The sequence below is a fragment of the Thunnus maccoyii genome, chromosome 9, assembly GCF_910596095.1.
Source record: "Thunnus maccoyii chromosome 9, fThuMac1.1, whole genome shotgun sequence".
Lineage (NCBI taxonomy): Eukaryota > Metazoa > Chordata > Actinopteri > Scombriformes > Scombridae > Thunnus > Thunnus maccoyii.
In genome coordinates this window covers 13,530,197-13,554,352 of record NC_056541.1, presented here as the reverse complement: position 1 = coordinate 13,554,352, position 24,156 = coordinate 13,530,197, and the positions used below count along the sequence as shown (strand labels likewise).

The 24,156-nt window shown below is 40.8% G+C and overlaps 1 protein-coding gene across 5 annotated transcripts in view; it reads right to left on the bottom strand.

Moving 5' to 3' along the window:
- Nucleotides 1-22,049, bottom strand: part of sh2b3 (SH2B adaptor protein 3) — a 53,323-nt gene extending 31,274 nt beyond the window's left edge. The window contains exons 1-2 of one of the 5 annotated variants that reach the window (XM_042421779.1): nt 20,818-22,049; nt 2,032-3,255 (exon numbers count right to left, since the gene is read on the bottom strand). In XM_042421779.1, coding sequence (XP_042277713.1) covers nt 2,032-3,225 — 1,194 coding nt within the window. In that variant the 5' untranslated portion in view covers nt 3,226-3,255; nt 20,818-22,049. Of the gene's footprint in view, nt 1-2,031; nt 3,256-6,023; nt 6,392-6,476; nt 6,838-20,817 lie in introns of those variants that run through there. The other 4 variants (XM_042421781.1, XM_042421780.1, XM_042421783.1 and 1 more) reach the window with 4 other exon arrangements.
- Between the last annotated feature and the right edge of the window lie 2,107 nt (nt 22,050-24,156).

Sequence of the window (24,156 nt, the reverse complement as noted above, 5' to 3'; positions counted from 1 at the left end):
TGACTAGACTAGTAATATCACTCTTTGGGCTTTTTTTTCCAGTTTTGTTCACACCAAAGCATGCTCAACATCACAGCACGCTCTGTAGCTGCAGTTGAAAAACAAATCAATCACTCGGGGACAACGATGTGATGAAAAACACCAATAAAAACGTGCAGTTTTCTGAGGCAAAGCTAAATGTCATCACAGCTTTGCTCGTTTTGTCATGTGGCAAACTCTACATCAAAAGGAGCTTCTTCGATGCAGCAAATATAATTTATGAAAACAAAACAAACACAGGGAGAGAAAAAGACATGATTTGAAAGAGGAGGGGGAAAAACCCCTGTGACTAAAACAGCTGGAAACAGGAAATGACTTTGTGCCTCTGTGTGTTTGTGTTTTTTTGTGTGTGTATGTGTGTTTATTTAGACTATGCATATGTATTTGCACCACAGCCTGGAAAATTGACATTGACTTTTAAAAAAAAAGGTTTTTGTGGGCAAAATTCTAAGAAGTTATCAACAAAAAAATATAAGAACTGCAGACTAACAATCCTATGAAACACACTCCTGTGAAACCAGGCATCTACTTTACTAAGAACAGCAGTAACAGAAAAAAACGGTCATTGGGCAATGACTGCTTGTTTCAGCTCAAATAGATGTCAACAAGATAAATGACAAGATGAATATAATAAAATGTTGCCAATAGTATAGACAGGAGTATAGACTTACAAGCAAATCAGCACAAACTCATGAAACTATAAATTAAAACATGACTCTAATCATACTAGTTTTAACTGTGTACAGTGAATAATTTATGCAAGTCCTGCTGCAGCCACTTCTAGGGTTAAAAAAAAAAAAAAATTAGTTCTGAACTTTCCTTGCACCTCTGTGGAATGAGGAATCAATATCAGTCTCATCTGTGCGCTTTAAGTCAGAAGCTAGAGTCAGGACATGTTAAGCCTAGAGTACCATAAAGACTGGAGGTAAGGGGGGAACAGCTAGCCTCTCCTTCCAAAGTTAAAAAACCCCCCAAAAAAACAGGGCTTCCAGTGGTCTAGTGGTTAAGACGCTTCCATATAAATGCAATACCCTGAACTTGATCCTGGCCTGGGATCCTTGCATGTCATAACCCTCTTAATCTCTGCAGCTCTACTGTCACTATAAGATCAAAGCGAAATGCCCTGAAAACAATCTTAAAAACCTCTAAAAAAGACCTCTTAAGCTCACTAATTTCCATTGTATAACCCTTTCCATGGCAGACAATTTGACTTGTCAAAGCAGGAAAAGTGCAGGTGGAATTAATAACATTAATGATGGCTACATTCCTTTTAGGTGAGCCAGTTACAGGGTTCTGGTACTGTGCATGCTCGCTTACAGGGCTTACTGGGACGATTAATGGAATGGAGCCATTCGTTAATGTTATTATTTACACCTGTGCTTTTCCGGTCAAAATGTGTGTCGTGAAAAGGGTCCAGTTGGTCTATTTGTCAAAATGACATTAGCATTAGAGTTAGATGTTGGAGCTACTTCTAGACAAAAGCGTTCCAGTACGGATGTGAGACTGGAATAAGCAATGAGACGGATTATCATTCTTGTCATCTCACTTTCGGAAAAAAGCAAATAAGCATATTTCTGGAAATTCCTTGAATCCGTGATGTCGAGGCACAGTCACTTGTTTAGCAATCAGAAAATTGCCTGTCTGCCATCACATTCACTCTTCTCTATAATATTTACAAATGTTTCTTTAGGTATGAAACAGATGTAGCAACTAGTATGCAACACATATTACAGTGCCCACTGACGTTGTTGTGCAGACTAACCGACTTCCTCTGTCTGTCCTGAGTAAGCAATCGGCTGAATTGAGAGAAATATCCAATAAAAGACAATGAAAAGCCAGTCAATATGTCGGACTGTGTAAGTGTGCTAAAGCATATATATATATAAAATGGATATAAAAGTCATGACCACAATTACACCTGCAGCGTGCACACATTTGCAATAGTTGCCTCATGTATATACAATGTGTGTGTGCATGAGCATGTGTTCCTACCTTTGGAGGATCATACAGCTCCAACTGGTATCTCTCCCCTCCTCCTCCTCTTCCTCCTCCTCCTCCTCCTCCTCCTCCTCCTCCACCTTGAGCGTCCCTGATCCTCCTGACCAGCAGGCGGCAGCGCTGCCAGCGGGGCTGAGAGTCTGAGATAGTGTCATCCACCTGCAAGTACCTCAGTTGGCCCTCTTTACAGCAGCCGCTCACCTCTGACCTCCTCTGCCTCATGCTTCCACTGCGTAACCAACGGAAACGATCCAGGAGGTTAGACAGGTGTGAAGAGGCTGGGGGCGTGGCTTCAGAGTTCAGACAAGAGGAGGAGAGGGAAGAAGATGAAGAGGATGACACTTGCTCAGTTGCGGAGGACACTCCGCCCACTCTGTCGGCATTGTTTGGGGGATTGATGTTAGTGGGGTTGCTAGGAGACAGGTCCTGGGATGAGGGGGGGCTGGGGACGGGCCGTTTCTTGAGAAGCCGTCTTACGCTCTGTTGTATTTGACTGAAGGAGAAGTGTGTGATGTCAGCATGTGCAGGGTTGGAGGTTGAGGAGTCAGATGAGTACCGTTCAGATACCTGGCGACGGTCAGTGCCAGAGATGTCCTCGCTGCTACGGCTACGAATCAGCAGTGACCCACTGCTGATACTACGAGTCGAGCCCCTGAGCACCACCGGGTTTCCTGATAAGGAGTTTACCGCAGCACATCGCAGCGGCTGCTCTTGTTCCCGGCTCACCACCACCGGCTCCACTTTTGGTGACACCACAGTAAACAGAGCAGCTCCTCCGCTTGGTCGGCTCGCCTCCCGATAATCCTGCACCCCAGACAAAGATGTGATCCGCAATCGACCAATCACGGCCTGTGATGGAAGGGAAGAGGCCACTGGAGTGGTGGAGGGAGTGCTACCGGTAGCGGTAGAGCATGTGCTCTGGCGGAGCGGAGTGCCATCTTTGTTGACCTCACAGCAGAAGTGCTGCTGGAAGAGATCGGAGAACTGCTTGGAAAAGGTCTCTGGTGGAAGTACTTCATGTTGAGGGCGCTCTCTGGCGAAGCTCCGGTAGTGTCCGGCAAGCTGCCGGGCTGTGGCGATGGCGTGTCGCTCGCAGAACTCCCTCCAGCCTCTCGGGGGCGCTGCCACGCCTGGGCCTCCTCCTGCTGTTGTGGTGGTGTTGGCTGGATGGATAGTGTTACCATTCATTGCAGTAACCAGACCGGCTGAGAATCACTGCTGTGAGACAATGACGGTTGAAAAGAGAAGACAGAATGAGAGAAAAAGGAGAGAGAAATGAATGTTTGGAGAAGAGGTGGGGGTAAGAGGGGGGTCCATTGGGAAAGGAGAGAGGAAGGACGTAGGGTTAACAAAAGGAAAAGAAAAAAAGATGATTGAGGGACAAACAAAGGAGAGATATGGAAATGTAATTAGAAGCAAATTAAGATAATGTGGAGTGTGTTGTGCAAGAACTGGAGCACTAAAGATGGAACTGGCAATACAGTCACAGCATTTCTTTGAACTACTTGAAAGTTTGAAACAGTTCAAACATTGAGAAAGGACAGCCAAAAGTCTGATTTTATCTGTACTCAATCTTAAACAGCGCAAATTTGATTACATGGGCCTGCAAAGAATCTCTGGCAATCAACCAGTCATAGAATATCCTAACAGATAAGGACGGCCACACTTCACTTAAAGGACAATGTCTTACCATTCAATTTGGGGAAAAACAGTTAATCAAATCATGAGCAAAAACACTTTAAAAAAGTATATATTAAAAAAAAATCAAAAAAAAAAAAATCAGGAAATCTCATTCTATGGTGATTAATAAAGTGAAGAGAGAAATGGCAGAGAAAGAAGCAGGGTGGAGGCAATAAAGATGACTAAATCTGTTCCAAATTGTACTGATACAGATGACAGAGAGCCAAGTATTCGAAATGAATGAAAACAGTAATAAGTCATTCGGACAGACACTGAATGAGTCCTGAGTGAGGAAGTACGGTTTAAAAATTTCTCAATCAACCACACTGACTACTTGGCCATCTGTGTGTTTACATGTGACCTGTTTCAATGCTCCTTCTGCTTTTTTTTTTTTTTTTTTTTTTTTTTTTTTAAGCAGTACCACATACCAGGGTCATGATCGCTAGACCTCGTTTTCTCACCTGATTTTCCTCAAGTCTTTTGACCATGACACGTCACATAATATGCACAAAGGCCATTTTCACACCTAGTATGTTTCTAAGAAATGATTTCTACTTCCCCTCTAATTCATTGCAGTGAGCTCTGTGCATTAGTTGTTGTTAGCAGTTAGATCATGTTCTCGCTCCATATGTAGCAGATGATGATACAACATGTTTGTTTACTCCTGAAAAAAAAAAATTCCTAAATTTCTGACCTGCAAAGGCCACTTCAGACCACTGCACCCAAGAGGTTTTCCATGATAGGCATCTTAAACCTCTAGGCCACCAAGACCTCTACTAATGCTTATTTTGGAGTCCTTGCATAGAATGAGGCAATGCTGCAGAGACTTTGACAACTTGACCTCTTTTGTCTCTGCTACTTGTTATTCTCTGTTCTGTGATTTGTTTCACTTCCCTCCTTTTGTTGCTGCACACAGATATGCTGTGAACTTAGTAGTTTGACTCTGTGGGTGTTTATTCTGTAAAAGCTTTTAAGACATGTTTGTCATAAAGGCCTGTATTAATATTAGGCTACATTCAGACTGCAGGCAAAAGTGGCCTATTTGCTCAAATGTGACTATTTTGTTCATAAAAGTGTGAACAGCACAAATCACATGGAATCATTGACTGTATATAAATATGGATGTAATGACAGCTCCCCAAAAGTTGAGCCAAAACATCTCGATTGCGCCCCCCCCCCCCGGATGGGTGGCTGCAGTATAGGTCCCACCCCCTCCTTGTTAGCGGATGGGTCATGAGCCAAACAAAAATTAAAGTATTCTATCATTTTTGGTAGTTCTTATCATGCTGATGTTTGTCTAAGTGCTAATTTTTTCTGATAACTTTGTTTTTAATTTGTTATTTGATGATATAAAAAGCCAGGGAGCAGGACAGCTAGGGGGCTTGTCCCACAGACCGCCATCCCGCCGCCTGATTCTACTGCACAGACTCCAGCTCCAAAAAATGATGTCACACAAGCAAGATGGCAGTTCCCGGAAAGCAGATATTTTGGCTTCACTTTTGCATATCGGCAGGAAGTGGAGATGCGTCGTCCATATTTATATACAGTCAGTACATGAACTCTGTTCTTTTCAATTCTGATATGGGCCACTTTCATATGTGGTCCTAAATCAGATATAGGTCTGATTTTTTTGCAATGCGACCTCAGTCTGAACAGTCATGCGATTTTTACGTCACTCTAGATCGACATTCGTAACAATTCTGCGCTTGGAGGGAGTCACTCGGCAAGTACAAACATGGAAGACAGCTGCGATGGAGGTAGTAGTCAGTGGAGGGACTGTGAGGTGTTAGACCTCATAAGGATTTGGGATGAGACTTCTTCCACTGCACATCAACTTATAAATGAAACTGTAGACGCTGACTTCAGTAGCCTCCATGATTACTTCCATACATTAGGACTGTGACCGGCTCACAATAGAATCGGATATTGGCCACATTTAAAAAAAAAAAAATAATGTGAACAGCCAAAAAAAAATCAGATCTGAGCAATAAATCCAAATTGAGCTTGCAGTGTGAACGTAGCCTTAGCACAATTATGAAATTGCCCTACAATATTACATCATTTTCCTCATGCTTGACCACTTCAATACGAACTTTTCTTATAATCAGTAGTGTCAAAGCACTACTTTGCCACGATAATTCTGTGTAGAAAGTCAACTGCATAAAAAAAGTCCTGTTCTACTCCAGGACATGCTTTTACCCATCAACTGTGGTTAACTGACAGCTACTTTTGTCATTAGACAGAAATGAGGCCATGGTTTAAAGAGTTAACCATATTCTACAGAGAAGAGGAAATGGGTTACATACCTTACTATTCAATGAGAACTCTATCTTGGCCATCATCTTTTCAAACACCCTGTTGCTGTTCCCTAATGTGTACACACTGCTGACCTCAACTCATAGTTAAAGAAGATTAGTAGGAAGGATGTAACGTTTTCAGTGGAAGCGCAGCAGACCTTAGCTGATGCAAGAGTGAGGCTTCTGGGTTGCAGACAGCCAATGGATGATACACTGTTGTACAATCAGCCCGCAAAGTTGCAAGTTTTGCAGCTGTGAAACTAATGGTGACACAGCTAAACAATGGCCTTGATATGTGTTCAGGTTTAACCGAGCAGTTTGATTATTCTCTCTTTATCTGTTCAGGCAAAGGCGATTTTTGCAAACTAAAGCTTGGTAGGATTTTACAGTTATATTGGTTGCACAGGATGATACTGGTTGGCTGTTTCTGCAAAAGTAGAGAACACAGGTAGAATATCTCACCATAAAATGCTTCCTTGCAGGAAAACAAATAGGTGTCACAGGAACATGAAGAGCTTTTAAAAATGCTGTATCCAAAATACATTATATAACAACTGCAGCTTCTCTACTGCTGTATCCATGTCTCCCATAAATGAGCTGCTGAACTACAGTTGAAAACACTCACAGTAAGACATCAGCTAGTATAACAAGGGTTTAGCAGTCTTGTTAACTTCAGCGTGTGTCTACAGTACATACCATCTTCCTCCAGTGCAGCAGAGAAGGGTCTATTCTAGATACAGGATGTATGAGTGTACGTGTGCATATTGGTACATGTGGGTTTGTGCGTGTGTGTGTGCGTGTGGAGGGGGTGGGGGGGCGTTACAGACTGTGGTCCAACAGATCACAGAAAACCACAAGAAATAGAAGTGGGGGGGGTGGAGAGGGGGTCGTTGTGGTCGGGCCAAACATGGAGCAACATGTCTCGTTATCTCTCTCCCTCTGCGTGTCCTAAACGACGACACGTTGAGAAGGGAACTTGTGAATTCTTAAGATCGTGTCATGCAACAAAGCCCACGACTTTTTCATTAGTATCATCAAACATACCAGGGGACACGTACGTCAATGAGGGAGTGAAAACTTGGCATCATGAAATATTGCGTCACTAAAGTTCCTGGATGTGTCCTGTCACAACAACCAATTCCCTTCCTGTACTTTTCAGAGCATGCTCAGTGCATGCCCCCTTGTGCCCCTCCAGCTGGCCCCCCCAGAAGCCTGTTTCTATCTGCCTGGCCAGCCCAGCAATGACTCAGCACTGACTGACTGACTGACTACAGAACATACACACACACACACACACACACACATACACATACACACACACACACATACAGAGACACACACTTCCTCTCTCTGTATCCCTCTGGGGGCTTGGCCGTCTCTGTTCCCATGGTTTTCTCTTTCTTTTCATCCTCTGTCTTCTGTGGTGAAGATCTCCAGATGTGTTTGGATTCATGTTTCCTTTACTTTTTACCTCGACTGAGGATCAAGTTCAAGTTGTGAGGGAAAACAAGGAGACTAATACAGTTTTGTGTCACCTTTCCTCTTATACACAACCTCTGACCTCAGCCACGGTGCTTTATTTTTGTGTTATCATTTTCCTAGACAGTATGCAGCAGGACATGACAGAATAAACAGGCCAACAACCCATTTCAAACATTCCAGCACAATAGAGTCAAAGTTCCTGCTTTACCCCCCCCCCCTTCTTTCTTCCTCACCTTAACTCATCACCCCTACTCCTTCTCTTTCTCAGCGCCTACAGTCTTTACTATGACACACACCCACACGCACGCATACACTGATTGCTTTCATCATCTTTCTCATGTCCTTTACTGAAATCTGCCGCAGCTTTTCCTGCATCATCGCCACCACAAGTAGCCTGAGAAACTGCTGCCAGTAAGTATATTTTTTGTGCTGAGCAACTGTGGGCAAAGTGGCTCATGTTGACATCAGTTGCAGGTCTGTGGCAAGAAAAAAAAAAATATATAGCTGAACTGTCTCAAACATGACTGTGAAACTACTGATGCTGCAGCTCAACAACTTAAGATTAAAATAGCAAACAAATACGCAGAAGTCTTTCACATTCATGGGACAGATGTACGTGTCAGACAGGTGCTAGAAAGAAAAAAAAACTGTTGCTTGTGACTAACCAACATTTAGCAGTATAAAGTAGAACGTCTTTATCTGAACATCTGACCAAATGTGAATATGGAACAATTAGTTGATTGGCAAAAGCAAAAATTTCAAACACTAGTTCAAGCTTCTCAAATGTGAGGATTTTCTGTAGGGCTGCAACTAACAATTATCTTCATTATCAATTAATAAGTCAATTTTTTTTTCTCTATTTTTTTCTTAGTCATTTGTTCTTTAAATGTCAGAATATTGTGAAAAATGTAAGTCAACGTTACCCAAAGCCCAAGGTGCAACCTGAAATGTATTTTTCTGTTCCATTCAACAGTCCACTACCCAAAGATATTCAGTACACTATCATAGAGGACTAAAAAAAAAAAAAAAAAAAAAAATACTCACATTGAAGAAGATGGAACAAGAGAATTTTAGAATTTTTCTTTTAAAAAATTATTTAAAATGATTAATCAATTATGAAAATAGTTGCTGACTAAGTTTGTCAATGGATTAATCATCAGACAAAAACAATTTGAAGGCGTCACCTTGGGCTCTGGGACCTTGTGATGGCCATTTTTCACAATTTTACTAATCAGCAGATTAATCAATAATAGGGAGGTTGACTCTTTTGCAACTCACTTACCTTAAAATGTAATTTTAGGCCCGTGATCTGAATTGTAATCAATTTTGGATGGATTACAAAGTGAATACCAATCCTCAGGTAAAGGCACAGCTCTTAGCCTTCCTCATAAATGTGTTCCTCCTCTTGACACCAGAAGTGGAACTAACCTCCTTGTTTACTGGGGACAGCCTAAAACTGATTTTAATCGAGCAACAGGATGCATGAAAGACACACGTGAATTGATCTTGTCAGCACGAGTAACCTCATGACTCGTGTCAGCTCGCTGGGTTGATTTTTAACACAACACAACCTTGAATCAACCTCAGGCCATCTTGGGGGATGGACGTGTGATGCTGTGGTACTTTATGTCTCACCCATTCAACGCGCATGCTGTAGGAAAGATCTCGCAACATGCCTGTGGTGACCAGTAAATAGTATACTGGCCTATTGGGAGTGGAGCCAACACAGAGCTTCCTTTAAACCAGCATTCCCTTCATAATACACACACAGTCAAGTTAAAGCCTCATGATGCCAACACAAACATTACCACTCACTACAACAGTAAGATTTCAACAACAAAAAAAAAAAAAAGAGATTGCATTCTTTTTTTGTGCAAAACCAAGAAATTAATATCTACAAAGCCACACAAAGACTGAGGCTTATACAACACGTAGAGAATTATCAGTGCCGCTGGTGGAAGCCCTGTTGCAGGGAGGTCCTATTTATATCTCAAGAGCTTGGTATCAGCTCTCACACACCACTGTTCTCCTCGTTATCCCCAGTTGGGAACAGCTCTTGTTTGATGCAGTGGACACACACAAACACACACACACACACAAACACACATACACACACACACAAAAAGAGGTCTCTGAGCTTTCAGGTCATGTATTCATAGCAGGAGGCAACCGCCATGACTGTGTGCTGAAGCAAGTTCAAAAGCTGCTCAAGATGCAGCACTTCTGATTACCACTAGATGCTGGTAGTAAAAACAAGTGGTGCTGGGTGCAAAGCAAAGGGGAAAAAAAACACAGACTTCTTGAGTAATACAATGTTTTTCTTCATGAAAACTCCCTAGTTCCGGCCTCTCAATTGTGAGGATTTGCTACTTTTCCCGGAGAAGATGCCCCCTTGACCTTTACGAAACTGATGAGTATTTTTCACTATTTTTTTTTTTAATTTTATAAACAATGAATCAGTGAATTGAGTAAATAATCTGCAGACACATCAGTTACAACCCTACGTCACAGTGGTGATGGTGGTTGTCACTTGTTAGACCCAATTCAGCTCATGCACATCTCACTGTTAGGTTTTTATCTTTTCACTCACACACACACACACATACACACACGTGTGTGTGAGCAACTTGTCTGAGAATGTGTGCACATGTACACCCCCATGCGCCTTTTGGTTGTTTATTACTTCAAAAATAGGATGTGCTCCTAATTGTCATACTCATTATATAAAATGCAATTTACAGCAAGCCACATCCTTCTGACCTTTATATTGCCCGGGCCTTATTACCAAGATCAGCCGGATCCAATCTATTGCTTACGACTCAATTAGTCTGCATGGCATCAAGGCTCTGAGACATCAAACACTCCAGTTTTTACTGGAAAAACTGGAGTGGAAAAAAATGAATTCCACATAAAAAAATAAAAAAAATGCAGCAACATGTGCATCACAGGGTCTGGGATGAAAAACAGATTTTGTTACCTTTGAATTTTCATTGTCTGAATCACTGAATGAATCACAGAGCTGGGGATAAATTTACAAAGCCGGGAGAGAGTGAGTATGTGTGTACGGGCATTAGGGGGTTATTAGAAGAGAGAGAAGAGTGGGGGAGGCAGTAAGGAGTGAGGAAATCAAACAAGAAAGGAAAGGGAGGAGACAGAAGCAAGAGTCATAGGGACAGAGAGATGAGGGGATAATGAGAAGGCAGGCAGGAAGTGAGAAAAACAGAGCACGAGAAAGGAGGGAGGAGAGGAGATGGCGCCAGGTTTTGGAGTGAAGGTCCAGGTGGCAGAGCCAGAGAGGAGCAGAGACCAAAGGATCTCTGCTCTGCTCTGCCTGGGCAACAATCACAGCAACAGGAAGCCCTGCCCTGCCCTGGCAAGCAGGGACCAGTGCACACATGCAAAGACACGTTATACACACACACACACATACACACACACACACACACGCACGCACACATACACCCACACACACCATGCCAAAATGCACGCTTACGTCAGCGGTGGAAAGACTAGACTACCCGACTCATGTACAAGAACTGCTTCTTAAAACACATGTGACTAAAATTAATTTATGTTGAAAGCTACAAGTTTTAGTAACAAGAACCTCTTTTGAAAACTACTGTTGTTACATTTGTTCATTACATTAACTGTACTATGAACATAACCTACCAACCAGTTCCTCTCCAGTTCAGGGATGTCTCCCACAGTGGTGATCATGTTCACTTTATAGGAATATTTTCTCAAAGACCTCCTTGCACAGTAAAATAGATTCAAAGAAATTTTAAAATTAATATTCATGTTATTATTCCGCAGTAGAGTAAGGGCCTCTAACATATCATCAGCATCTATGAGGAGGGGTGCAGAGCACAGTGCAGAGGTAAGTTTAGTGTAGGTTTAAGTTACAAATGTAAGCAGGCAGCAGGAATTTACTTAACTTTAATTTAAGCACGAATATGCCTATTCACCATGCTACAGTCATTCTGCAAAGATCTTAGTATGATTATAAGATGGAGTTGTAGTTCAGGCCTGAAACCGTTTCACGTTACGTTATGAACAAGTGTCACCTCCTCGGTTATGCATAGACAGGTGACAAACGAGGCCAAAGTGGAAACTGATGAGCTCAGTGGTGAAGTGTAAAATCCGAGCGGCGCACAACACCCAAAGTAGCGCCGGCTTTGAGGTCAGGGCACAAAATTAGCACCAGCTAACAGCCAAATGCTGGTAAAATATGCAAGTGGTTGGTAGATGCGCTTCACTCACCAGCCCAAAAAAACAATGGCAATCTATTGAGGCTTGTAAAATTTGAACATTCGCTAGCCATTTGGCTGGTGGACAAAAAAAAGTTAATTTTGCATCCTGCTTGAGGTTCAACAGTTTTGCTTTCTCCATAGTAAAACAGTGCCTTACACCAGCGAAAAGTCATTTTGCCACTGAACATGTGTAGAGGACTTAAGTGTAAGCTGCTCTTCATGGCTTGCCTTTACAAAACTATTGGAATGAAACCAAAAATCTCCTTAATTGAAAGTTAAGCTACAGACTTTAAATGAAAAATGTAATATAATACTTGGAATTTCCATCTAAAAGTTGGAAGACTACAATGAAATTAAAATGATAATCATTTACTATTGATCAGTCGACAGAAAACTAACTCGGCAACTATTTTGATAATCGCTTAATCGTTTTAAGTATTTTTTTTTAAACAGTGGACAGAAAAGACAAAATCATGACTGTAATTACTACAAGAGTTGTTAAGCTCTGATCCATCCTTGTCTTCTATAAGCGCAAAAATTAATTTGGTAAAAAAACAAGAAGATATGCATAAGTGAAAAACCCACAAGCAACGATTATGAAAGTCTATTATGAAACTATTATGAACTATTATGAAAGTCCATTATAAAAGACCAGAAATTCCCACCAAAACAGTTACCATTCAATATTGTTATGACAAGCAAAGCAGCCGGCTTCACGTTAGCCAAAACACCAGAAAATGAACTGACGCCATGTGACCCATTTCCATCGCTTTCACTCCATGTTTTATACTTGAGTGCAACAAGCTGCTGTATATCAAGCAAAACTGACATGACCTGACAGCAGCTACACACAGTTTTTTTTAAAAATGCATTGTCTAATTGATCCGTGACATAAAGGAAGAGGTTTACATGAAAAAGATCTACAATCGCAGGGATGGGATTGGCCGGGTCTCCGTGTTCCTGTTTGTGTGAAGTGAGATGTGAAAGAGCTTTGATAATGAACAGAGCAGAAAGCGAGACGCACACAGCTTACATAATTGAAGAACATATTGTAAAGGAGGAAGTAGTGCTGAAACATGAGATAACCTTGGCCTTACTTCCCATAGCCTGAGCAAAGCATCAGCTGATTCAGGGTAAAACAAGAACAGGGTAGCCTGCAGCTACATCGCAACGAAGCTCGGCTGGTGTCTATTCCAAATATACACAATCAGTAATATTTCTTTCTGAATGCACAGGTATGAAAAAGAAATCGAAATGTTTATTTTTGCCCAACATTTAAGCCTGTTTTAAAACCTAGAATATTGTTATTTCACGTGAAGGATCAGCAAAACATCTTTTGAGTTATTATACAATGAAACATTATGTAAAAAAACAAAAAAACAAACACTGATATGGCAACACTACAAAGTCAAAAATGTGGGGCCATAATTACACCTCCAAGTTTGGCATTTAGTGTTGCTGGAGCTCTTATCCAGAATGGCCTTAGGAAATTTATAAAGTAGTATAGCCTGTTTTTCTGAATCTCTTCAAAAAAACTAACCTTTTAATAAAAGAAAACAAGAGGTAGTAAACGCTGTGAACAAGTGAAGACTTATCTTTTGCATCGCATATGCGGTTTGTTGTTACATGTGTAGGCAAAAGACTATGTAGGTACATAGCGTTTTTGTTTTGGTCTGGGTATTCTCTAGCTGAGTCCTGCATTCCCACAACAATGCAGGCTCCGACACAACACAATGCTGCTATTCTTAAGACACACAGAAATAAAGCCTTGCTGCTTTCTGGCCATTTCCTGTGGCCTGGGAATGGAGAGGCAGGTTGGGAAAACTGAAATCACAAAGCACAATCAAGGACTTGAAGTATCAAAACTAGGAGACAAAATCCGGTGGAAGCAACTATATAGCTAGGGTGCTGGGAACAGATTTCCCCCATCAGTGCTATAAAAACGTGGGGTTTACATTCCAAGGAAACAGCTTACAATACATGGACATTGCTGCTACTCTGTACTTACAAATACAGCACAATATCAACATTTTGTAGCCTGACAATCAGACTAAACTGCCATTTCGTTCCACTTGATTATTACTATTCAATCCTTCACTGTTATTATCTTGATCTTGGCAGTGATTCAGAGGGCTGGTACCAGGTTAAGAGTTTTATATATGAAACACTCCAAAAGACAAGAGAAAATGCTCCAAATGTACCAAATAACCTGGTTAAATTCTCACTAACAAGCATTCTTCCAGCTGTCCGGCATCCTACCAATGACTAATACAAAACGTCTATGTATGTACAGTCTGCAGTCTATCATTATCCCTCAAAGACAGACCCTGGCACGTTGAGGAAATACTAAAATATAGGGCTCCCAGACACATAATGACAGACGAAAAAGAAAAGAGAAGTTGAGTTTTGGCTTTGGTTGGATGTATGTGAGGAGGGGAGACTCAAGGAATGAGGTCAGTAGTGACTATCGGGCATTACAGATACTGCAGGCCTCAATGCTGATAAAACACAATGCACAATAAGATCTATATTAGAGGCTCCGCAAGCAAACATGCCATTTCAAATCAGGGCTGGGAAAAGTCGGTCTGAACAAATTTCTGTAGACTTAATCGAATTACACAAAATCATAAATAAACAGGAATTCCACCCGGTCCCTCAAATGCATTTTGTCTTCTTGTGTGTTGTCCATTTATTGCGCACTGCTACTATGTCTTAAAATCATTGAACTACATGTATGAACTGGTTGATAAGACAAAGTTTATATTGTGATATGACACCATATGTTGAAAAGTTGAACTCATGTATATCACATTTGGTCAAATGATTTCTAAATGTCTTACTAGAACATGAGAACTGTTAACTACAGTTTGTCTTAACATGATTATGGATCTGATGAATGATAATACAGACTTATTGCCAAATGCCATAAATATAATGTTCAAATCACAGAGGTACAACCATGCTACATGATTAGGGATGCAATGAATGCTTATTTTCTAGTTTAAGTTATTCTGACGATTACTTTCTTGACTGTTTGGTCTATAAATGTCAGAAGATAGTGAAAAACATTCATTACAGTTTCCCAGAGACTAAGGTGACATCTTCAAAGTCTTACTTTGTCCAAAATCCAAAGATATTAAAATGGTTACTGATGAATTTTCTATTGACAACTTGAGTAATTGTTTTCTGCCTTTCAACACAATCATAAAAGGGTCAACTGATGCAACTGACTCATACAATTCTTATTTTCCCAAATGTTAAAAAAGCAAATGCTATTTCTAAAATAGAAGTGAATGTATTAATACCTCTACTGAATCTGAATATTGTTTGAAAGTACAGAATGTGACCATATTTATTGCTATGCAGGGGATTTCATTGCACAAAGGGTATTGTTTAATGTACCATGGTCACTTAAAATAAAAGGAAAAGTGAATGCATGCACAGAAACTTTTTCCTGCACTTACACTTTTGAGTCCTAGCAAAATAAACACTGGCGGCGCATATTACAGAACATTAAATACGCATACACTGAATAACTAAACAGTTTAAGTGTGTTTCTAAGCTACAAAGCCACTAAAAACTGACCTCAACTTATTATTGGAACCCTTAAACACAGGCTTAGTTTCTGAAAAGTTGAAACAACTATCCATCATTCACAGCTCAGTCGAGTCAAATCAATACAGTTCAGCCAATTCAAGCAGAGACTCAAATGTTCCAGCCAGCGAGTACGACAGACATCTCTCTGAAATCCACAAGCACTTTGTGAATGACTCATCCCTACTCGTGATGCGTTTCTAATTCTTTGTGAATTGTCAGGACGCATGACAATATTTAAGATGTGAGATATGTATTCGATATATTATGTCTTTGTGTGTCTGTGTGTATGTGTGTGGAAGAGGAGAAGGAGGGATAATTGACTCCTTCACTCACTCTGATCGGCTGTGAATCATCTATAGCCATCTGACTTCCTGGTAGGCTAATTCAGCAGTTAGAAAACTTTTCCACATTGGGACTCATGGGGAGCCAACTGAGTTTCAGTGTTAGCACTTACAAAATACCACTTTCTGAGACAGGAATATCATCCAAGAATCCTGTGTTGGGCTCTACTCTGCAGGGACAGCAAATACTGTGCTTGTGTTGGGAATAAACTGATGTGACACTGTGTATTTTGCCGCCACATGCATGAGAATGTGTACTTTCACTTCAACATAGACATGACTCTCATGTCTGCTAAACACACACGCAGAGGAACAAACACACACAAAAAAACTATTTGATGTGTGTACGGATGCGCCTGTGAAACCTGGAGAAACTTCTCACGATTAAAAAGCAAACATTCAGGGTGTGTTTCTTTTCTAAAGTTTGACTGGAGAAGTTGGAAAAAAACAAAACTCTTGACCCCATCCACCATCCTCACAGTGTACACACACACACACACAAACCATTGATATATTGCAATCGCACGGTCAACAAGCACACACATGTTTTAAGCGACATCTTCGTACTCCTGCAGCAAAATCGAGCCTGTAATCAACATTTTTCCAACAACAAAAAGTGGGGTGCATTGGGGTAAAGACACGCAAGTACACACAAAGTCTCTAATTATTGCTGCTTTGAGGAAAAAAAAAAACAAAAAAACATAGACACATGTGTGTCCCCCCAAACACTTGCATGAACGCATGCACACTCGTGCAAAACAACATAACCCCTTTGTATGCCTTGTGTGTGTGTTTGTAGTGAGAATCCACAGTTAAGTCTGAGATTTAAGGCTTAGCTGTTTGGGTGGCCGAGTGCCGTGTGAGTCACATCACACACACACACACACACACACACACACACACACACACAGACTGCTCAAAAACACGTGTGTTATGTTGTAGAAGGTCCCCATTGTCACCAGAAAAAGAGCTTTCTTTCTCTTCCATATTTCTGCCCTAATTTGTCTCTTCCTTCTTTATCCATCAGTCTTCTTTAGCAGATTCCTACTGCTGTCTGCCTGCCAAATTATCTCCCACAGCTCCTCTCTTCCTCCTTCTCTTTTCCGCTCTCTCTCTCTCTCTTTCTCTCCTTTCCCTCCTTTTCCCTCCCCTCCTCTCCTCTCCTCTCCTCTCCTCTCCCTGCAGGGCCGCTGTGGGTCAGACCTCTCTCGTGGTCTCATCAGTGGATTTCTTAGAACCCCTGAGGGAAGCGGAAGAGCTGGCGTCCGATAACATCTCAGTTAAAGACATGCAACCATGACACTGTCTGATCCATGGCTGATGTTCGTGGCTGCAGAGCCCACTACTTTTTTTTTTTCAGTTGCATGTGTGCACACGTACTTCAAATGTTCACAGAATATATTTGATAACAGCTGCACTGAGAAATTGCGAATGACTTTTCTAAGAAGCTGTCCAGGACATATTTTCTTTCAAGGAAAGATATGTCAGACAGTTTCCAGGACAATATTGTGTTGTAATGTGTAAAATCCCCAACCAAATAATCATGTCATGTTGGAGAAAATTATATTATAATCATGCTGGACAAGTGTGATCCCACTCTCTAGGGAGAATCCAAGATTTTTTCAGTGCTGCAAATGTAAGGCAGACATATTACTATAACCCATGATGATCAGATGGTCAAATAATTTATGATATATACATGATTTCCATGTGGTTCTAGTGCTAATATGTTTGAGTTTTATTGTATTCATGATGAGCTGTGTGTGGGGCCACCTACGTGTCTAAACAGGCAGATCAGAACTGCACTCCTGCATACAACACTGAGTAAAAGAGAAGTGAAGACAGTACTAAAATATCCAACTGCAAGAAACCAAGGAAGTCTGTAGAGAAGTAAACACTTTTGAAATTCATTAGAAACATTTGTGACTGTGTAAGCGACCTCTTTTCCAGGGTTGACGGAGTTAAACCTGTCTGCCATGGAAAACATGTACAAGCTTAACAAGCATTACCTCCCCACCCAAAAGACTGGTTTTCTCTCTTTTGTGCTTCAATGACTCAATGTGTGACAACTATTACATCTAAGTGACCGAATCAGCAAAGAGGGCCAAACTCAGCATGTTGCATTACTGCAGAATGTGAAATATGAACCCTGCAAACATGCTGCCATAATGCTTATGTGAGTCACGCCAGGTAATATGACACAGCTACTAACGTGATACTAATTTGTAAGTGTGGGTGATATGACGACAGTACAATATGGTGACATGAGACCGTTAGTTAGACAGTTAGAGGTTTTGCCATACCGTTAATACTGTGGTAGCTTTCCCTGTAATACCTACAGGTGTATGAGGCTATAAATTATATTGGACCTTGGTTTGACAGGTACTTAAATTGCTGGATTGGCCATAAAACAGACATTACTGACTGATTATTTCATAGATTAACAGTTTGTTAATTGTTTTTCAGAAGTTGTACTATCTCAATATATGTGTATATATATATAGTCCACCCAATTACAGTACTGGCTGCCTGAGAATATTTTTGACATATTTTAACAAAGGCAAAGGTTCATAAATTCACTTTGATGTCATTCATTTTTCTCTACCTCATCTCAGGGAACAGCACATGCACAAGAAAAAATTAACGCCCACTCTTGTTAATTCAAATAGAACGGCAGCCAGGTGTGAAAGTCAAACAAACAGTATAACTCTGTGTATATAGCAGCACCAACAACAGATAACTGTGGCAGTGAAGAGGTGGCTGACAGGCCAAGACTGTCGGTACCAAACCAGAGCTCATTCAAGGGTCGGCCATGTTGTCTGTTGGTCAGCTAACATTGAATGCACGGTTATCTCATGAATCGAAAAAGCTGCGGCTCTCCGAGTTTGATGTATAACTGTGATCAAAGCACGCTGGCAGATGGCGGACGGCCTCCCAAGTATATATATATGACCTTTGGGAGACACTGTGTTTGGATATTGTGATATGAAGGATTTTAGGATTTTATCCGTATCCCCCCACAGCTCTACTAATCTGGTAAATTTGGTAACAGCTACAATTTCAAACCTGCTGCCTCAGAGTTTCTAAGCAAACAACAGAGAGAGAGAGAGAGAGAGAACCTTTTACTTTGAGGGAATATCCTCCTGTACACAAACCTGTATTTATCCACCCACCCACACACACACACACACGCATGCATGCACACACGCACGGACACACATACACGCACGCATGCACACACACAAGACATAAATAGAAGTGAATCCTTTCCAAAACACACACACACACACCCCAAAATTACTGTTTTGATTTACTGCTACACAACACTGGGTTGTGAAACCAAGTAGCTGCTCCCCACTTGTTCTGGTTCCGCATCCAGAAGTCATGAGGGGTGACCAGAGGCCGTATATAAAGATGGACATAGCACAGGCATGACGTCACCCGTTGGTTTGTATTGGAGCCAGTTTACTCTGCCTCTGATTGGCTCTGACCCTGATATTTTTACCCTAACCCCAACCATCTCACGCCTCATGCCTAAAACCAACCTAACCAACGAAGGCAACGAGTACTAGCCAATCAGAGGCAGAGTAGAATTAAATAAGGCAGTTACTGCTTATGATCAGCACTATCTTTTCTGTTTGGAGCCAGGACCTTCCAAATAAGGAGTGCGGGGTGGTTCCTTTCACGCACTGGAAACACGCCCTGCTACTCTGGACCAAAGCTAACGCTAACTTACCAGGAACACAGAGCGGTGCAGACTTGTGCTAACACTAGCTAACTAATGTGGCAGGTAAGTAACATTAAATAATTTGCCACTGACAGGCTCAGATTCTTATTATAAATGTCTGACAACATTATGACGCTGTCTTCCGGCAACAAGTCACCTCTCGCTGGATTGCAGAACAAGACTTCTCCTTGAGCGAGACTTGGTTAGACAGAATAACTAACCAGTCAAGTGAAAGGTAAATAAAAAAGTTTTATTTCTCTGTATGGTCCTTTCCATAATGTTGTCAGACACTTTTAATAACAATCTGAGCCTGCACTTTTAGTGGACGTACATTGATGGGCGCAATTGCCCTGAGGGATTACATTGCAGCCGGTTTAGAGGCTGTCTGCTGCAGCACTCTTACTCAACACTGGACCAATTCCAAAAAATGTTGTCCCCATTAGTCACTTAGACACAAAACAGTGATTAAAGCAACAAAAGACCTGAAAAGTTGTCCAGGAGGAAGTGTGTATAATGTATTGATTTAAGTATGAATTTAAAACTTCTCTATGGTGCCTGAGAACTTAAACCTCTGCACAAAATGATGGGAAAATAGGGTCCAGGTTGAAAAATACCAAAGTCTCCCTTTAACTGCCGCGAACATCATTAACGTTCACATTTCAAGTACACAACTTTATGAATGTGTTGGCTGTTTGTTTGAGGTATACTGAGGCAGTTGAGGTGACTTTTTATTAAATGTTTGGCTCAAAACTCAAGAGGGGGATTTTTAACAAACACCGCATCCCTGTGTTTTTCAAACCCAGCAACACACTAAGACAAAAAACTGGTCCACCAGAAAGACCACACACCCAAACACAAGAAAAAGTAATCTAGTGTATACAGTGAGGAATGCACTGACTTGTATATCCGGGAAACTACACAACCATTAAGCAAACACAGGGCTCAGCACAGGAGGGCCAACTCTTCAGGTCAAGACTCAACAGTTTACTACACCTGAAAGATAAGGGACACTCCTTTGAAGATAACCAACGCACCTATTTTGGATAAGGAGGACAGATGGTGAGTGAGGGAGGCTTTTTATGACAAAAGTAGAGAAACCATCTCTCAACAGATAGATAGAGAGAGAGAGAGACAGAGACAGAGAGAGAGAGAGAGAGAGAGAGAGAGGAGGGGTGGTCTACTACACCATTTATCCCCCACTTACAATGCTGTCCTTTCATCCCTTCCCAGGAGACTTAACAACCATTCACATTTGGTCTCATGTGACAACTCCAACGACTGTCGTTTACACTTGGCATCAGGTGACTTCAACGACTCTTAACGACTGCCGTTACACCAGCCAGGAGGCACTAACGAACCAAAGTGGTATCAATGACCTTGATAACGACCCCACAGAGCTTAAATACCTGGGACTCCCCGCCAGTCAGTTAGACCTGAAGAAGCCCCCGAAACATCTCCAAGTATCTACAACCAAGAAGTCCTCGATTCAACCCTCCTTGGCTAACCAAGGACCTGGACGCCTCACAGACGTTAAAGTTTGGCCTTTTAAACATACGACGTACGTTGGGTTCTATATTGCGTCATTACCATGGCGACCACCAAAAGATTTGCGCCAAATTATACTGACTGACGTAAATAAACATACACTTTAAGCTACTAAAAGACATGTGGTGTACATCTTTTGTGCCAATTATCCTCATTGATGAGCGGCCAAGCAGCTCACAGACAGAAACGTGTGCTTACTGATGTGACAGGACTTTTTTTTTTAAGAAAGAAAACTTGACTCTTTGACTACAAAAGTCTGCGCCAGCGCCACCATGAGAGGCAAAGCCCTTTAAATTGAACAAGAGCACATTTCTCGACGATTTTTTTTTTTAAATTTTGGACGGAAGCTATACCCACATTGAGGGATTATCTCCCATGTGGTTGTGTTAAGAAGAGTTAAGTGTTGTTTTAAAAGGCACTCTGAGACAACAAGGTAATAAAAGCCGACAGGAGTTCAGCTTCACAACATACTCACGTTCTCCGTTATCTCGGATGGGCACCGACCGCAGCACGACGACGACAAACCAACAGGTTGGACTTCGCATAACGGAAATGTGTTGAGAAGCATCTAAAGTAAGTTAAAACGACATCGTCGAGGAGCAAAAGAAACTGGACATGAGTGGAGAAGCTGCACGCGGAAAAGACGGTCGCTTTCTCTCTCATTGTGAGTGCACGCGACGGTTCCTCCGCGAGAAAAAAAAATAGAGGAAAAAAAAAACTTTCAGGCACGAAGTTAACGCGGAAAAAAAGTGGTGACTCCTCATTTCCGCTTGTCAAAAAAATGTGTCCAACTGTCAAGACAGAGGAAATTCACAGTGTTACTTCCGTCTCTGCCTTTTCTTCAAAATAAAAGACGCATACAATGCAGATTAACCTTAAACCTACTGACTGTGGGACCCGCAGACCCCAGATGTCTACTTTTTGTCATATTAGTCCTATTTTTCATGACTTTGTCAATCAGTTTGTTCCTAATGACGTCATATAATTGTTTTCTGTTTCTGCTTTAATTAGTGCTTTTTAAAAAATACCAATGTACTGGATCTCTTGGGGACCCCAGTCAAAAGTACCCAATTCCCCCAATGCAGTTTTAATAAATGGAACTATTTGATGAGTTCATGTTTGCCATGGGTCCTAATTTAAAGTATCACACATTGTCAGGGAGGGTAGGGGCACTCTATCAGTCATTTTGAAGGCTTTGCAGAAAGATTGTACTTGGGATAAAAGCTGCAATTTGTATTAAAGAAAAGTATATCTTTTCATTTTACACAATATGCGAATTAACTAACTTTCCTAAAATAATGATAATTTGTTTTACTGATGACATTAATTACATAACTAATAATGTTTTGAGAAGAAATAGGTTAACATTTTGCTACGATGGTTGTCTCTTATACTAGTTTACAGTAGTTTATTCTCAGTAGTCCTTGTATGTCAAATATGTTGGCAGAATGTTAACCCACTAAGGGGGCTCTAGATAAAAATAACAAATAAAAAATAACCCCTACTGACAGTGGTGGAAGAAGTATTCACAATGTTTCCTTAAGTAAAAGAAGCAAAAACACAATCTAAAAATACTATTAAAAATTAAATTTTACTTTACAGCCCCCCTCCACTCAAAAATATGTTTTGCTTCTTGTTTCTACAGTTGGATGTTTGAGCTTCACTGTGTAGAATGATGTATGTGCAGAGTTTGTTTTCACATTCATCTGCTGAAAATGGAAAGTTTCTCTGTGTTCATTGAAAATCTGATTTTAAGGGGTGGGCCTACGTTCATGATTGGTGACATCACAACTATAGTTTGGAGCCAATTGTGGTCCAATATTCAACTAACACAAGTGTGATGTGGAAACTTGAAGCCTCCAGTGCACAAACACTGAGTTTACAGTGAAGTAGGAGACATCTTGTGTCCATCAGTTAAACTTCTGAAATGAACAATATTAGCATATTCATAGATTCTGAAATTTTTAATGATGGAGAAGGAATTAATGTAATTTTAAGGACTCGCAATGCAGCCAAAATGGGCTCTGTCAGAGTCATATTTATAGGAATATATTATTCTATTGGATTATATTACTGATGCTTTAACATGTATGCAGTATTTTAATCTTGTAGCAAGCTAGAGTCCAATTTACCCATTTTATATACTGTTGAGCAGATTAATTATCTGTATAACACCACACTGTATTTTATGTGCTGATAGGTTTTTAAAATCTTCATCTGCAAAGTAAGTGGTAACTATAGGCCAGCTGCTAAATAAATGTTGTGGAGTAAATGTACAATATTTCCCAATGAAATATAGTGGTTAAACACAAATTCATTTAGGAATATGCACACATGGCTCATCTCCAAGACAGGTAATCCAGAACCACCCTTACCATTTGAGTTCACATTGTGCTTTATACATAACATTTCCAAACAAATCTCCAATTAATCCAGCGTCTTCAGAGTCCTGAAGGTTCAGGGCCTCAGGGCAATTTCACGCTTTGCCCAGCTGGTAACTTAGCCTTGACAGTAACCCACTTCCTGTGCAACATGGTCCAGTTAAAACATTGTTTTGCCTCAGCTGATTTCACGCTGTGTTGGGCTGTATTCAATTTGGATTAAAAAGACATTACAACTTTGCTGAATAATCTTGCAAACCACTGCCAGCTAGACTTTATTACAATAAGTACAGTAGGCTGTAGTAACCAATCAGCAGAGGAGAAACATAAAAGTACTGTATTTCCATTTTATGCCACTTTATACTTCTATTCGCCAACAGTCCAGGAGGGAAATCACACATCACATTGATTTGACACCTATAGTTAATTTGCAGAATAATGTTACAGATAAAACATACAATCTTGTCAACCAAGCAGTGGTTTGTTTTCTTCTTAATCTTCATTTTATTGCTCAACAGCAATTTATTGTGGCTGATGAAATTTATTTCTGTATAATATTTGGCATTCATCAAGAACCACAGCAAGAGTTACCCATAATGTCACAGAATAGATTTTGCTTTCTTGGAAGATACAAATTCTGTGCCAAAATTGCTGCTTAATTTCATAGACAGGCACTTTTTTGTGGTTAATCTAATGTTTGTCTAATCTAATATGTGCTCTTCTGTAAACCCAAGCAGACTTGAGGGCTGTGAATAGACTAAGTGGAGCAGAATTCATTAAGCTTATTTAGCCTAATTTTCTTATTATATCAGACAACTG